At 35.8% G+C, this 14,325-nt stretch overlaps 1 protein-coding gene across 1 annotated transcript; it reads left to right on the top strand.

Moving 5' to 3' along the window:
• Positions 1-4,243: 4,243 nt before the first annotated feature.
• On the top strand, positions 4,244-10,642 carry LOC146908118 (uncharacterized). The gene is made up of 4 exons (XM_085729228.1): positions 4,244-4,486; positions 4,550-4,833; positions 7,100-7,313; positions 9,066-10,642. The coding sequence occupies exons 1-4, from the start codon at positions 4,244-4,246 to the stop codon at positions 10,371-10,373; spliced, it is 2,049 nt and encodes a 682-aa protein (XP_085585354.1). The 3' UTR covers positions 10,374-10,642.
• Positions 10,643-14,325: the final 3,683 nt, after the last annotated feature.

Here is a 14,325-nt window from a genome sequence, read left to right as displayed (position 1 = left end):
TCAAGCACAAGTCTTCACATCCTGAGGAACTAATCATTGGAAACAAAGATAGTCCAAGAATAACAAGATCATACTTCAGACAAGAAGAATCAATGATTGGACTGATCTCAATAATTGAACCTACAACAGTTGATGAAGCACTTTCAGATGATGGATGGATCTTAGCTATGCAAGAAGAGCTGAATCAATTTCAAAGAAATGATGTGTGGGATCTGGTACCCAAACCTCAGCACAAGAACATTATTGGAACAAAATGGGTATTCAGAAACAAGCTGAATGAGCAAGGAGAAGTAACAAGAAACAAAGCCAGACTTGTTGCACAAGGGTATAGTCAACAAGAAGGCATTGATTACACTGAAACATTTGCTCCAGTTGCAAGATTGGAAGCTATCAGGTTACTTCTCTCCTATGCAGTTAATCATGGCATAATATTATATCAGATGGATGTCAAGAGTGCTTTTCTTAATGGTGTCATTGAAGAAGAAGTGTATGTTAAGCAACCTCTTGGATTTGAGGATATCAAATATCCTGACCATGATTTTAAACTGAAGAAATCACGATATGGCTTGAAACAAGCTCCCAGAGCTTGGAATGATAGGCTAAGTAATTTCTTAATTAAAAATGATTTTAAAAGAGGACAGGTTGATACAACACTCTTCAGAAGGACCCTTGGGAAAGATATTCTTGTTGTGCAAATATATGTTGATGATATAATATTTGGTTCTACTAATGCATCTCTTTGCAAGGAATTTTCTAAGTTAATGCAGGATGAATTTGAAATGAGCATGATGGGAGAGCTGAAGTTCTTCCTGGGCATTCAAATCAACCAATGCAAAGATGGAGTCTATGTTCATCAATCAAAGTATACAAAGGAGCTTCTGAAGAAGTTTAAGCTTGAAGATTGTAAAGTGGTGAACACTCCAATGCACCCTACGTGCACCTTAAGCAAAGAAGATGAAGGAGCTAAAGTAGATCAGAAGCTGTACAAAGGTATGATTGGTTCTTTGTTATACCTCACTGCATCTAGGCCAGATATTTTATTCAGTGTATGCTTGTGTGCAAGCTTCCAATCAAATCCTAGAGAATCTCATATGACTGCTGTCAAGAGAATCTTCAGGTATCTGAAAGGGACAACTAATCTTGGACTCCTCTATAGGAAATCCTTAGATTATAAGCTAATTGGATTCTGTGATGCTGATTATGCTGGTGATAGGATTGAAAGAAAGTCAACCAGTGGCAATTGTCAATTTATGGGTGATAATCTTATATCCTGGGCTAGCAAAAGACAAACAACTATTGCTATGTCTATAGCAGAAGCAGAATACATTTCAGCTGCAAGTTGTTGTACACAACTACTTTGGATGAAACATCAGTTGGAAGACTATCAGATAACTGCTAACAGTATTCCCATTTATTGTGATAATACTGCTGCTATTTGTTTGTCTAAAATTCCAATTTTGCATTCGAGAGCTAAGCACATTGAAATCAAACACCATTTTATCAGAGACTATGTTCAAAAAGGAATTTTAGATATACAATTCATTGTAACTGAAAATCAATGGGCTGATATATTTACTAAGCCTTTAACTGTTGAAAGATTTGATTTTATAAAGAAAAATTTGAACATGCACTTGGTGTCTGATTAAATGTTTGCTTGCTCCTGAATAGGATTTTAGGTTCTGAAGTTAGTTCAGAAGCAGTAGTCCATCAGAAGCTCTTTATTGAGGTTCTGAGGAAAACTCGCTTTTGATGATGACGTCAGCGTCTGAAGTCCAGAAGCTGGATTTTATGCTTCTGAATAGTGGAGTTAGTGGAAACGTTGGGAGTTACTTTTTATGGTAACTTCTGGCCCACTAACTTGGTAGTTACTCTGAGAACTTCTGACGTGGCCTATATGTATTGGTGTATAACTTAAAAGGGCAATGATGATTTAATAGCTTTGAAAAGTACTTTCACGCGCCCCCAATGTCATTAATGTTATGTTTGTTTGTCTCTTTTGAATTGCAATCGTTTTTACTCTTAACACTTTGTCAATTCACACACTACTCACTCACAACAAACACATTTGCTTTCAAACCTGTACTTGCGAAGTAAGCGCATTCTCTCAACCCTAAAACCCTAAAATCATCATCTTCTTCAATTATCATCAAATGGCATCATCAAGCTCGCAACGAGAAGTTTCAGAATCTACTGCACGAATGGTCCCTGAATATGACTACAAAGGAAGAAGCATGAAATTGGAAGAATGGGATTTAAAGGTTCAGATAGAGAATCCAGTGGATTTTGAATCACTAGCTTTTCATAAGTGTTGGATCAGAAGCTACTATGAAGAGCAAGGACTTTTGAAATACTTCAAGATGTTGAATGGACCAACATACGAAGCATTGGTTAGGCACTTCTGGGTAAGAGCAAGAGTTTATAACAAAGCAGCATCCCTAGCCGAAGAAAGTCAAATGGTTTTGATTTATCCAGAACTGGAGGGGAAGACAAGAGAAGAAATGGGACTTGAACCTTTTACCGGTGATGAAATCAGGTCCAGTATATGTGGAATTCCAGTAAGGATTACTGGATGGCAGATAGAAGCTGTACTTGGTATTGAAGCTTCTGGAAAATATTCTGGAATTGATCTTTCAAATGCTGCTGAAGAACGCATTTGGAAAGAAAAAGCTAATTTGGTTATATACAATTCCAGGAAGGAAGGAAAATATGCTGAATTGGGCATGGAAACTAAGATGCTTCTGAAGATTCAGAATGAGAACTTACTACCATGTGGTGGATGTGAAAAACCCAATTTGGCACAGAAAGTCTTTCTCCAGCACTTCATCAAGAAGGAAAAGGTGAACGTGCCAAAATACATGTTCAAGTACTTGATAGAGTGTCTGAAACAGAGTCAGCTGCAGGATAAACCCTGGGTATATTCTATCAAGGAGGTGTCTTGGACAGTCTAAGCAGTGCTCAAGCCTTCACTGATAAGATGATTGACACTAAGACTGGGAAGTTCATCAATGCTCATACACTCTTGAATATGAAGCTAATCAGTGAGGTCACCAAACTTCAAACTGATTTGAGTGAATCCCATGTCAGGTCTGATCTTATGAGAGATTTTCCACCCATCTGCAAATAAGATCCTATTGATGTGCAGATGTACTACATCAAGGATCACTATGAGGCAACCAACAAGGTCATTAGGTTGGATGAGGTACCTGAGGAAATGTATGGTGGTGCAGTGCCTCTGGCAAAAGGCAGAAGATCAAAAAGAAAAATGACTGCAGAAGAGTATGTGAAAGTTGAAAAATCTGCTAAGAAGGCAAAAACTACTTCTGACAAGCTTAAAATTGGTGGTTCTGCAATGCCATCAATTGAAGAAGTAACTGAAGACATCAATTCGAGCGTAGTCCTGAGTATTGGTATTGCTCCTGAACAGCCTGCTATACCAAAAAGGAAGAGGAAGCTAGCCTTGAGGAGGACCAAGGATTTTCCTCATGTTACCAAGATAGCTGAAGCTGCTTCTGATTTGGCCTTGAAGGACTTACAAGGGAAGAAGGCAGAAGCTGAAAAAGTTTTGGAAATTGCATCTGAGCTACAAGAGTTTGTAGCTTAAGAATCTAAGCAACTGATGTTGATGGCGAGTGAGTCTGCTAAGAAGGATTCTGATCCTGAACCAGAAGAGGTAGTGAATATATCATCAGATTCCGCATCCTCATCATCATCAGATTCTGATGATGATATACCCTTAGCTCAACTTCTTTGAAAACCAGTAAAAAGCCATTCAACATCAACCAAAACCAACAAGCCCTCTCAGTCAAGCACTTATGAACCAGTTGGTCATATAATCAATCAGAAGTTGGCTGAAATGGCTGAGCAGAGAGACAGAGTCATTGATACTATTCTCCGCCATAACCCCCAACCTCTTAATATTCAACCTCTCAACATGATCATACCAGAAGATGTTGAACCCAACTCAGAGAAAGCCTCTGAAACAACTCCAGAAGCAGCTGCTTCTGAAAAGGTTGTTTCAGAAAGCCCCCATCAACAACCACCTGAACCACACAAACCCACATCACCCCCACAATCACAATCACCAGCTGCTAACATTGACCCCCAACTCAACATTCAATCACCAACTTCACCACATCAACCACCAGCCAACACTGAAATTGACTCCCCACAAAACCTACAACCAGAGCATACTAAACCCCAACCAGAACCACAACCAGAAGAATCCTTTCCCCAACACATTCCCATGGACATTGACAATCATCAAGTCAATCTCCAAGCCTCAACCTCAATCTCACAAATTGCTTCTGACCAGCCATCATCATCAACTCCATCTCAACAAATCACCATTCCAGAATTCAGCCCTGTTCAAGACCTTAGTCTTAGTGATTCTGACCTTGAAACTCTTGAACAACCACCCCTGGACATCCTGGAATCTGAACATATTGATGTAGAGCTACTCAAGATCCTCTCTGAAATGCATGATCTGGTGGATCAAAGAAGGACAATTGATCTCACCAATGCATATGAAGAAGCATGGGCATCACTTCAGAAGAGAACTACTGAGTTGATAGAAGCTGTAAAGAACAAGTGCATCAGAATCAAGGGAGCTTCTGTCAGAAGACTAATGGAGAATCTGAAGCAAAGACTTAGAGTTAGAAGTCCCAGACTGCTTCTGTCAAACAAGTCATTCTACTCAGAAGTTGACTATTTGCCAAGAGAAGCTAGAATGTTCAAGCTTCTGAGGCAGCAGATGGCACAGCAACAGCAAGAAGCTAAGGCAAGGGAATTGGCGCTTCTCCAGAGGCAACAACTTCTTGAAGAACAGTTGAAGAAGCAAGCTGAAGAAATGGAGAAGATGAGGAAACAAATTCAAACCAAACCTTAGTTGCACACCTTTGTGTTTATTTTTTTGTTTGTTGTTTGTTTTAATTCCTGCTTCTGAATACCTCTTGTCTTATGTTTCTTACTGCTTCTGAATACTTAATGGTTCTGACTAACAATGCCTGATTTTTTTTAATCATTGCTCTGATTTACTAATTTATTTTTGCTTTGATTATATTTTTGATAAGACTATAGGCTCTGAGTTTATTATATTATACTCTCTTCTTGTTTGAGTTTTTCTCAAATCTTTTCGTCCTTTATGTTAATTTGTTATTTTTAATAATGACAAAAGGGGAAGTATATGTGATAGTATTTAAAGGCTCTGAGCCACATTAATGATATTTGAAATTTTTTGAAAAACTTATATCTTTTTGTCTTACCTAAAGAGAGGTGTATCAAAAAGGGGGAGTATCAAATTTTCAAATAAAATTAATTGAACCACTCTTCTCATCTATAACTCATTTCATTTTTAAGCTCTGAGATTATTATTGCGTGCTAAATGAATTTCATTAACCTGGATAGAACTTAGGGGGAGATTACAAACCTCACCTTAAAGTCTATCAGACTCAGGGGGAGTTTGAGCTTACAAACCTCAGATTCTGAGCTTACAAACCTCAGAACCCCAAAGTCAACTTGTTAATTAGATTAACAACAATTGATCAATTTTAAATACTATTGTTTGTCATCATCAAAAAGGGGGAGATTGTTGGAACAAAATGTGTTTAACAATGAACCTTAAAGAGTTTTGATGATAACAAGGTATTAAAAATTGTAAATTAGACTAGCTAATATTTGTTCAAGTGTACAGGACCATAATTAAAAAGTTACATCATTTATTGGTTCTAAATGAGCAAATAAAGAGCAAAAGGAATCAACAAATTTGAAGCTTAGACGCTCCTGAAGGCAACTCGCTCCTGAAGAGAAAAAGCGCTCCTGAAGTAAAGCCGCTCCTGAAGTTAGAATAGTGCTTCTGAAGAATAGTGCTCCTGAAGAATAGTGCTCCTGAAGATAAGAGGTCCAGAAGCCACATCATCAGAAGCTGCGTTATCAGAAGTTGTATCATCAGAAGCTGCATCATCAGAAGCTGCGTTATCAGAAGCTGCCTCATCAGAAGCCATTTCACCAGAAGCTGAAGATCAATTGAATTTGAGAAATTCAAGCATTCAAGAGTTGTTTCATGGATCGAAATTCATCAAAGGACAACAAAAGATCAGTGGAATTTTGCAACGGTCATTTCAAAGGTGTTTGAAGGCATGTGCTTGCAATTTGGACGAAAGTGTTGACATTGTACTATTGTACGAACCGTACAACCACCTTGTCCACTACTCTGTTTTGTGTCCACGCTACAAGACAAGAAAACAGCTCCAGAATACGGCTTCACCTGCATAGATGTTCCTTTGGATAAGGAATGGATTTCAAATTGGTTCTTCATAGGACAACAACCAAATATGGCAAAAGATCATTGGTGAAAGATCAAGCTTCAACAACGACTCTTTGATGTGCTGGCAATTTTACAACGTCTCTTTCACACCTCTATATAAAGGAGTGAAGACTTAGAGATTTGGCAATGCTGAACAAAAAGACTCTCAACATTTTTACAAGTGCCAAACCTCTGCTGAAATTGTTCTGCACTCACTTAGAATTTCTGTGTTTCAAAGTCATATCTTAGAAATTCTTAAGGCATTGAGTCTGTTTCTGATTTGTATTGTGAGCACCTCTGATTGTATATCAAGTGTTCAACCTTAAACAATTTTCTGTGTAATTTTGTTTAGTTAGAAGTCTCTTGCAGTTGTGCTTGAGCAGGGAAGTCTCTTGATTGTGTTCTTGAGCAAAGGAAGTCTCTTGCTTGTGTGCTTGAGAAAAGGAAGTCTCTTGCTTGTGTGCTTGAGCAATTGTAATCAGATATTACTCTTAGTGAAATCTCCTTGGAAGTGCAAGGGGGACTGGACTACTTCCGGATTGTGGAAGGAACCAGTATAATTGCTTTGTGTCGTTCTTCTTCTCTCTCTCTCTGTTTTATTCCGCTGCATTTAGATTCTGATTACCACTTCAGAAGCTTTCTCACTTAGCTTCTGACCAGTGTGTTCAGTTTTTAGGAGAAACGAAGAATTTTCCAAAACACAATTCAACCCCCCCCCCTTCTTGTGTTTTTCTCACCTTCAATTGGTATCTAGAGCCTGGGTTTGTTGTGTATCACTTAACCGTGTAACAGTCAAAGATCTGAGAAAAACATGTCTGGTCCTATTCCAACTCCTATTCCTGATGGAACTAGCTATAACAATGTCTCACATGATTATAGTGATAAATGCAATGTCGATGCATCATTTTCTTCAACTTTTAACCGTACGGGGATTGACATATGTTTTTGTGATGAGGTAGGTGCTTTTGTCTTAGCAAAGATTGTAATCTTTCCTTGGGTACATCAGGTTGAGGTTGGTGAAGCCATGGGTGATTTTGAAGCTCTCTAATGGCTTAGTGACATGTGTTTCGAAAATGTCGATTTTGAGCTAGATTCTAAAGTTACTTGTGATGCTTTCCATTACCGTTAAGATGATATTTCCGAGTCTGGGCACGTCATCGCATCTTGTAAAGCTCTTTATTCCTCCTTCTTTACAAACTCCAGGGTAGAGTTCACTAGGCGACAAGCAAATGCAGCTGCTCATACGCTTGCGGAAAGGCTACATTTCTAGCTAGTCCCGCTATTTATTATTGTATCCCATCTTGAATTGAGACAATTATTATAAATGAAATGCAATGAGCATATTTACTTAAAAAGGAAATTCAAATTAGTGGGATTATGAGATAATCCAAATACATATTAGGAAAAAATGGTAGATATTAGTTTTAATAGATTAGAAATATAATTAATTAATATAATAGTATGGTGTCAACGGATTCTGCCTCTAGTAATATATATAGTGTAAGAGCATACACAATGGTGGATGTTTTACCTTTTTAGCACCCTGCTAAATAAACACCCCATTGTGGAGCAAATAAATATGGTGCTTGTAGAGAAGGGTGGTTGTGAAAGCATCCTATCTCCCTCACTTTTTTGAGGTCTCCTTAAATAAATAATTAAAAGGGTTAAATAATATTTACCCCCTACCATTTGAGTGAGTTTTGGTTTAGCTCTCTGTAAAAAAATAAAGTTTTTGATTCCCCCTTGTAATTTGAAGATTCTTTGATTTTGGACATTCAACACAGCTAATTGTGCACTTAACCTTATGTGTGGCACGTTGAGTCGTCATTTTTTTGATTATGTGCAATGCTCGGAGGATATTATTAATTCTTTTAACTTTATTTTAATTTCACTTGGTTTTTTCATTATTAAATGAATTAAAAAATTATTGAAAATAAATTAAAATATTATACAAAAATAAAAACAAAACAAAATCTTTTTTATTTTCACTTTTCTCTCCTTCATCTTCTTTACCAACATGATCTTTATCTTTCTCAATCAACATCGTCAACAATAAACTCAAAAAAAAAAAAAAAATCCTTTAGTTTCATCATTCACAGGGGCTAAACCAAAACTCGTCCAAATGGCTGAGGATAAACATCATTTAACCCTTATTAAAATAAATAATTTTTAATTTTTTTAATGATTTAGAGTTATTGATGGAGCTAATTTAGTAATTTTCTATAAAGTGCAAGAGATTAGGTGATTATTCATTCGGTGTGAATGTTAAAAAATTGTAAAATTGATGACGTGTACGTATTAGACTCGCATAAGCACCCAAAATAGATGCACGGAATAGGGTTTTTCCTCCTCATAAAAAAAAAAGGACTAGGGTTTCTCGTGATCAATGATATCAATGGTTATTGGATGGCTAGTTTTCTATTTGGCAGTGGAGCTACTTAAATTGATTTTTCTCAAATTGAAGGAACGTCGCAAATCATGTACGTGTGATTTCTAACTTATATGTTATTATTTTCAGTTGTTTGTTTTTATTGGCTGCAGATTTAGTGCGAGTGTTCTGGCCATGTACACGTTTCTGGTTTTACTTTGTGAAAATTTTAATAACCGTACGAGTATAAAGTGATAATAAATCATACTTCTAAGCTAAATCCAGTGACGTGTATGTTACTTTTCACATTTTCTTTTTCTTAGTTTTCTGACTTGTATTTGTTCTGTTAAATTTAATTACTATAATATCATTTATACTTCTGCATATGATTGTTAGGTTTCGAAGTGTCAACCTAGTTGGAATTTCTTATGTTATAATGATGTCTTGACACATAAATTGGCATTTTATGTCAAAAGAAACTTATACATTTTAATACCACTAATATTTGTAAGTTGCAATGACTATGCAGTGGCTCGCACTGAAAAATACGGGACTGAAGAAAACAACGTATTGACAAATCTACCAGTTGATGTGTTGGAACTGATTATGAAGCGCTTGCCTCTTAAAGATTACCTTAGATTGAGAGCAATTTGCCGTTCTTGTAGGAAAACAGTGTCCAATATCATTGAAAACAAGCATTGCTCCCATTTACCTGAACTCCCTAGCTTGAGTACAAAAATTTTACATTGCCTTAAGACACCACTCTTGAGGGCTAATACATGTATTGGCTCAGTGGACGGCTGGTTGATTGTGAGTGACAATTCTAAAAAAGGTTTGGCAAAAATTTTCTTTCTGAATCCAGTAACTGATGTTAGAATCACGATACCATCAAAGTTGTACTTGCCGTCAATCATTGGTCAAGGAATATCATATGTGAGAAAAATGACGGCCTCTTCCAAACCAAATTGTGATGGTTCTGATTGTTATTTAGTTGGCCTTTTGAGTGATTATTGTCACATTGCAATTTATAAACTCTTTGAAAAGTCATGGACTATAGTTGAGTCAGATAAGGATTCAGGGACTTATTTTACGGACTTAGAAATTATTGGTACAAAATTATATGTAATAGGTTCATCATCAGATTCTATATTGGTTTATGATCTGAAAGACTCCACTAATGGACCTCCAAAGGCTAAAGTGTTGGCTGAATTTCCAAGAATGCCAGCAGGATCAAGTTCATATATCAGTTTTCTAGCCAAAGATAAAACGTTAAGAGAGTTATACTTCATTTCTATGTTATATAATAGTGAGATTGAAACTCAACGTGTTGTCTCTGACCGTTTCAGAATTATCTCAGCATATGCTAAGCCACCTCATGTTACCAACGTTGAAGTGTTTAAGCTGGACACGAACAAGAGTCCTATTGGGTGGCAGAATGTGAGGCTGGAAGATAAAGTGGCTTTTGTTAGTAAATACAAAAGCATGGTAATGTCAAGGGATGATCTTAATCACAGTGAAGAGTTGGTAAGAGGGAATAGTATCTACTTTGCCGTTACTTTTCCATGTCCAAGATATAATCCACTGAGAAGTTTAGAGGTTGGGATGTTTTCTTTGAATGATAGCAGCATCAAATACGGTCCTAAGGAGACATCAAAGCATGGTTATGTTCCTTATGCTTTATGGTTTGTACCAAGTTTATGGTAATTCCACTGTCTTGATACTAACCTATGTTTGATTGTTACACAATGGCATCTACAATGAATATTGGTTTTAAGATGCCTATTCATGTTACGGATCAACCCTTTTAATTCTTTTTTCTTTTCTATTAATCTCTTTAAGGATCTATATTTCTTAGTACATATTGGTTTGAAGATGCATATTCATGCAGTGTTGATCCTAAACAAAGGATTTAGTCAATTTTGGGATGCCTCAATATTGAAAACATTCTATCTGATGGATTAACTAGTTTCATATTCTTCTGTTGTTTTCCTTACCAACTTTGAATGTTTTGAAGATAATGTCTCCACATAAATTGCTTGAAACATTGTTCCGTATATGTAATCTATGACTACGTTATATCCGAGTAATGTAGGCAATGATCATATATAGTAATCCAGTGTATGCTAACATCCACTGTTTTATGAAAGAATTATTAATTATTGTACTACAAAAAATTGTAAGAAGAAAAATTCAATCATTGTTTTTATGATTTAGCTTATTTCTCCACGTGGAAGTTTATATCCTTCCATAATTTCATGATGTCATTATTGTAGCTTATTTCTCCTTGGAAAAATTGAACCGTCTATAACTTAAATCCGATTTAATTGGTTCAGTGCACTAGTTTTAAAATCTCAAAACAAACTAGTTTTTTAAACTGTTGTATAAAGGTTTTCGAACTGTTCTGAATTGGTTCTGAACTAGTTTTAAATATTTACTAAGTCAGAATTCAAACTCTAATAAACAAGCATGACCTTACCATTCAATTCCGAAAATCCTAAGATCAAAGATAGCATGTAAACTCCATAGAAATTATAAAAAGAGAGCAATATAAGAGCTCAATTTTCTCATATTTAGTAAGCTCCTGTTGCGTTGCTTGCTGGTTGTGGTGGTCTTGATTAAAGTGAAAGTTGATTAGCAATATGGACGGGACAACTTCTTTTTAGGCCAAGTTATGAGATGTTTTTGAAAGTTTATCCTTAGGTAAAGCTGGTGTTTACAAACATATTGAGTTGTTCTTGAATTCTTCTGTGATGGTTAATCGCCTTTCATGCAACAAAACTGGTCGTGTTTGTGGCTACCAGTTGATTATGCATTTTAGACGAATGCTTGGTGATTTTGTCAAAGTCAAAGTTCAGCATTTCTTTCGATAATCGAATAAGTGTAGGGATCAACATGATAACTTGAGTTGTGATCATGTAAAACTATAGTTAATTATATGATCGGTCTCCTAATTTTCTTGGTCCTTTTTTGCACTCTGATGCTTGTGGGGTTTTCACTCGAAATAAATTAAGTAGACACCCTGTCTAATTTCTAATTTTGTAATGTTCTTTTTATGTATAACAGGGTGAGTTTATAATCTGAGTTTATAGACATTAGATCATAGCATCTGAAGATGATGTAGGCGAAACAGATAAATTATATTTTCTAATTCACTTGAAGAAGAAAAGAAAAAGCAGGAAACCAAATTGGCAGAAAGAAGAGCAAAATTGTTTACATGAAGATATAAAGGAGGTAGAAAGAAACCATTCACATGGGACTGATTCAGCATTTTCAATATTCTTCAGGTACAAATATCAGTAGATTTCTTCTAAGGTCATTTGTTGACAAAGCAAGAACTATGAGCCATATATATAAATCGGCTGGAGAATTCTTACTTTTCCATTAGATTCCAAGTCCTTTTCTAGGAGACTCTCACCCTTATAAAATGAGTTGCTTATATGAATAGAATTAGAGATGCTTTCATGAAGACAAGGAATATGCCAAAAATGAATTAGACTCTCACCCTATTACTTGCTCATCAATTTTGTGTCAAGTCAAGGGAAAAGAGACATAATGTCCTCATGTACTTGTTTGTTGTTTCATTTCGCTTTCTTTATAGATGGTTGCTCCCCTCCCTCAAACTCTCTTATTTTATGTAAAACAGCCAAAGAGAAATTACATCATATTTTTGCATCCTACTTTTTATTTTGAGGCAATATTTTTCCATCACTTATATATAAAAAAACGAATCTCACAATTTTTTAAGCTAAAATAATATTGATACGAAGTTTCCAGCATCATTTAACAATAACCGATCTATGTAGAGAAATTTATGACACACATAAGACGAGTTCTTTTATTTGTAACGAATTTTCTTCATATACCATAGTCCGGGATCGAACTCCAAAATTAATATGCATAAACATGTCTTGAAATATGCGGACATATCCTAATCTATCTGTAATATTAAATTTTAAAATTTCGTTGAAATTGCTTACACGCGGAATTGCTTACATTAAGTAATTTAAAGAAACTTTTGTAAGAGGCGTGTTTCTTTCCTTTAAACTTCAAACAATATATTCTTGGCTAAACTGTACTTTTTGCCCCTTAAGTTTCAAAATGTTGCAATTTTGGCCCCCTATTAAAAAAAATGGCAAAAGTGACCCCCCATGTTTAGGGAAATATGCTCTTTTGACCCTCTAACATAAGGGAAATATGCTTTTTGACCCCTTATCTTTAGAAAAAGTTGCAATTATGGCCCCTTTTTTGGGACACGTGGCCTCTTCTCAGCAATTTTTGGACGAAGGGGCCAAAAATTCTATTTTTTTTAATAGGGGGCCAAAATTGCAACTTTTTGAAACTTAGGGGGCAAAAAGTGCGTTTTAGCCTATATTCTTTTATTTAATTATTAGTCCACATTAATTTATCACAAAATTGAGATGTTTCTTTTCTTTTCTTTTTCAGCAGTTTAAGCCTTTAGGCTCTGTTATGTTGGGAATATTATTGCAGTAACTAGTTTGTAGTCTTCTTCTTTTTTTTTACCTAAAGTATCTTCCGCTTGCAATTGTGGAGGTTAATTTTTAAGTTAACCGAGATTCATTTATGAGACTAATCTCTCCGAACATATGTTTTTTCATACGCACCGGTCAGTATTGAACACTTGACCAAATGGTTAAGAGATTCAAATATCCACCACTTATGCTAGACAATATTTTTGGTAGATTTTGCTGATTCAACTGTGCATTAGTTTGTGTTATTTTGATAAGGTCTGTGACTTGTAACAAGAAGTGACTTTAATAAAGAGTGAATCAAAGTGACTTTTTATTTTGTGGATACATAAAGAATCTTTATACAATTAAAATTATAATAACTATACTAAAAAAGTATTGTTGTAATATCCCGCCTGTCAGTATCGGAATATTACCAGTCGATCGTGCTCGGGGAATTAAATTCATGGAAGATAAGTGTGATGGAAATATTTTATGACATGTCAGCATAATACGGATGAAGTATCAGAGTCGTTTTTAATACGTTTGTGGTAAGGTCATTTTGGGTATTTCACGTGGAAAGGATATTTAATTGGTTTTTGTGCAAAATATCTCATTATTCCCATCTCCTTCTCTCTCTAAGTTTGAAGAAATATTTCTCTCTCCCTTTCCTCTCTTCTCTCACGCCATCTTCTCTTCTCCTCTTCACCAATCTTTCCTAAAACTTCATCCCCCCATGCTGAGCTTTCAATTATGTTCCCTCATGGTCTCTAAAGCATATGGAAGCTTGGTTTTGGCTTGATTCCTCTACTCCTCCTCATCAAGAGAAGTTCTAAGAGTTAGGGTTTTGGTGAAAGAAGCTTTGGAATGGATTAGAGATGAGCTAGCAAAGATCATGATGCTATGGGTTACAAGAAAACAACAAGATTGAGAAGGTTTGAACAAAGGAAGCAAGTGGATCAAAGTTAGGGTTTTGTTGCTTGGACTTGGAAGCTTGGGAATCAAGTTCACACCATGATTAGGTGAGTTCCTAGATAGCTTATCCCTCCCTTGGGTTGTGCAATTTCTCGTGAGAAAAACATGAATTTTGCTAGGTTGTGTTAGGTTATGTTTTAGGGTTCTAATGCCCCTTTGTACCATTTATGATCAATTATTGTTAATTGATGCCATGCATATGATATAAGTTGTTT

The sequence above is a fragment of the Medicago sativa genome, chromosome 7, assembly GCF_051527215.1.
Source record: "Medicago sativa cultivar Bolivia chromosome 7, Bolivia_mono, whole genome shotgun sequence".
Taxonomy (NCBI): domain Eukaryota; kingdom Viridiplantae; phylum Streptophyta; class Magnoliopsida; order Fabales; family Fabaceae; genus Medicago; species Medicago sativa.
The sequence above is the reverse complement of the archived record's forward strand: the minus strand, read 5'-3'. Positions and strand labels throughout refer to the sequence as shown.

Coding starts and splice junctions, on each gene's coding strand:
- LOC146908118 (XM_085729228.1), top strand. CDS start 4,244: ATGGACATTGACAATCATCAAGTCAATCTCCAAGCCTCAACCTCAATC. Junction 4,487..4,549: donor TCTCTGAAATGCATGATCTG/GTGGATCAAAGA, acceptor GCATCACTTCAG/AAGAGAACTACTGAGTTGAT. Junction 4,834..7,099: donor CTTGAAGAACAGTTGAAGAA/GCAAGCTGAAGA, acceptor TAACAGTCAAAG/ATCTGAGAAAAACATGTCTG.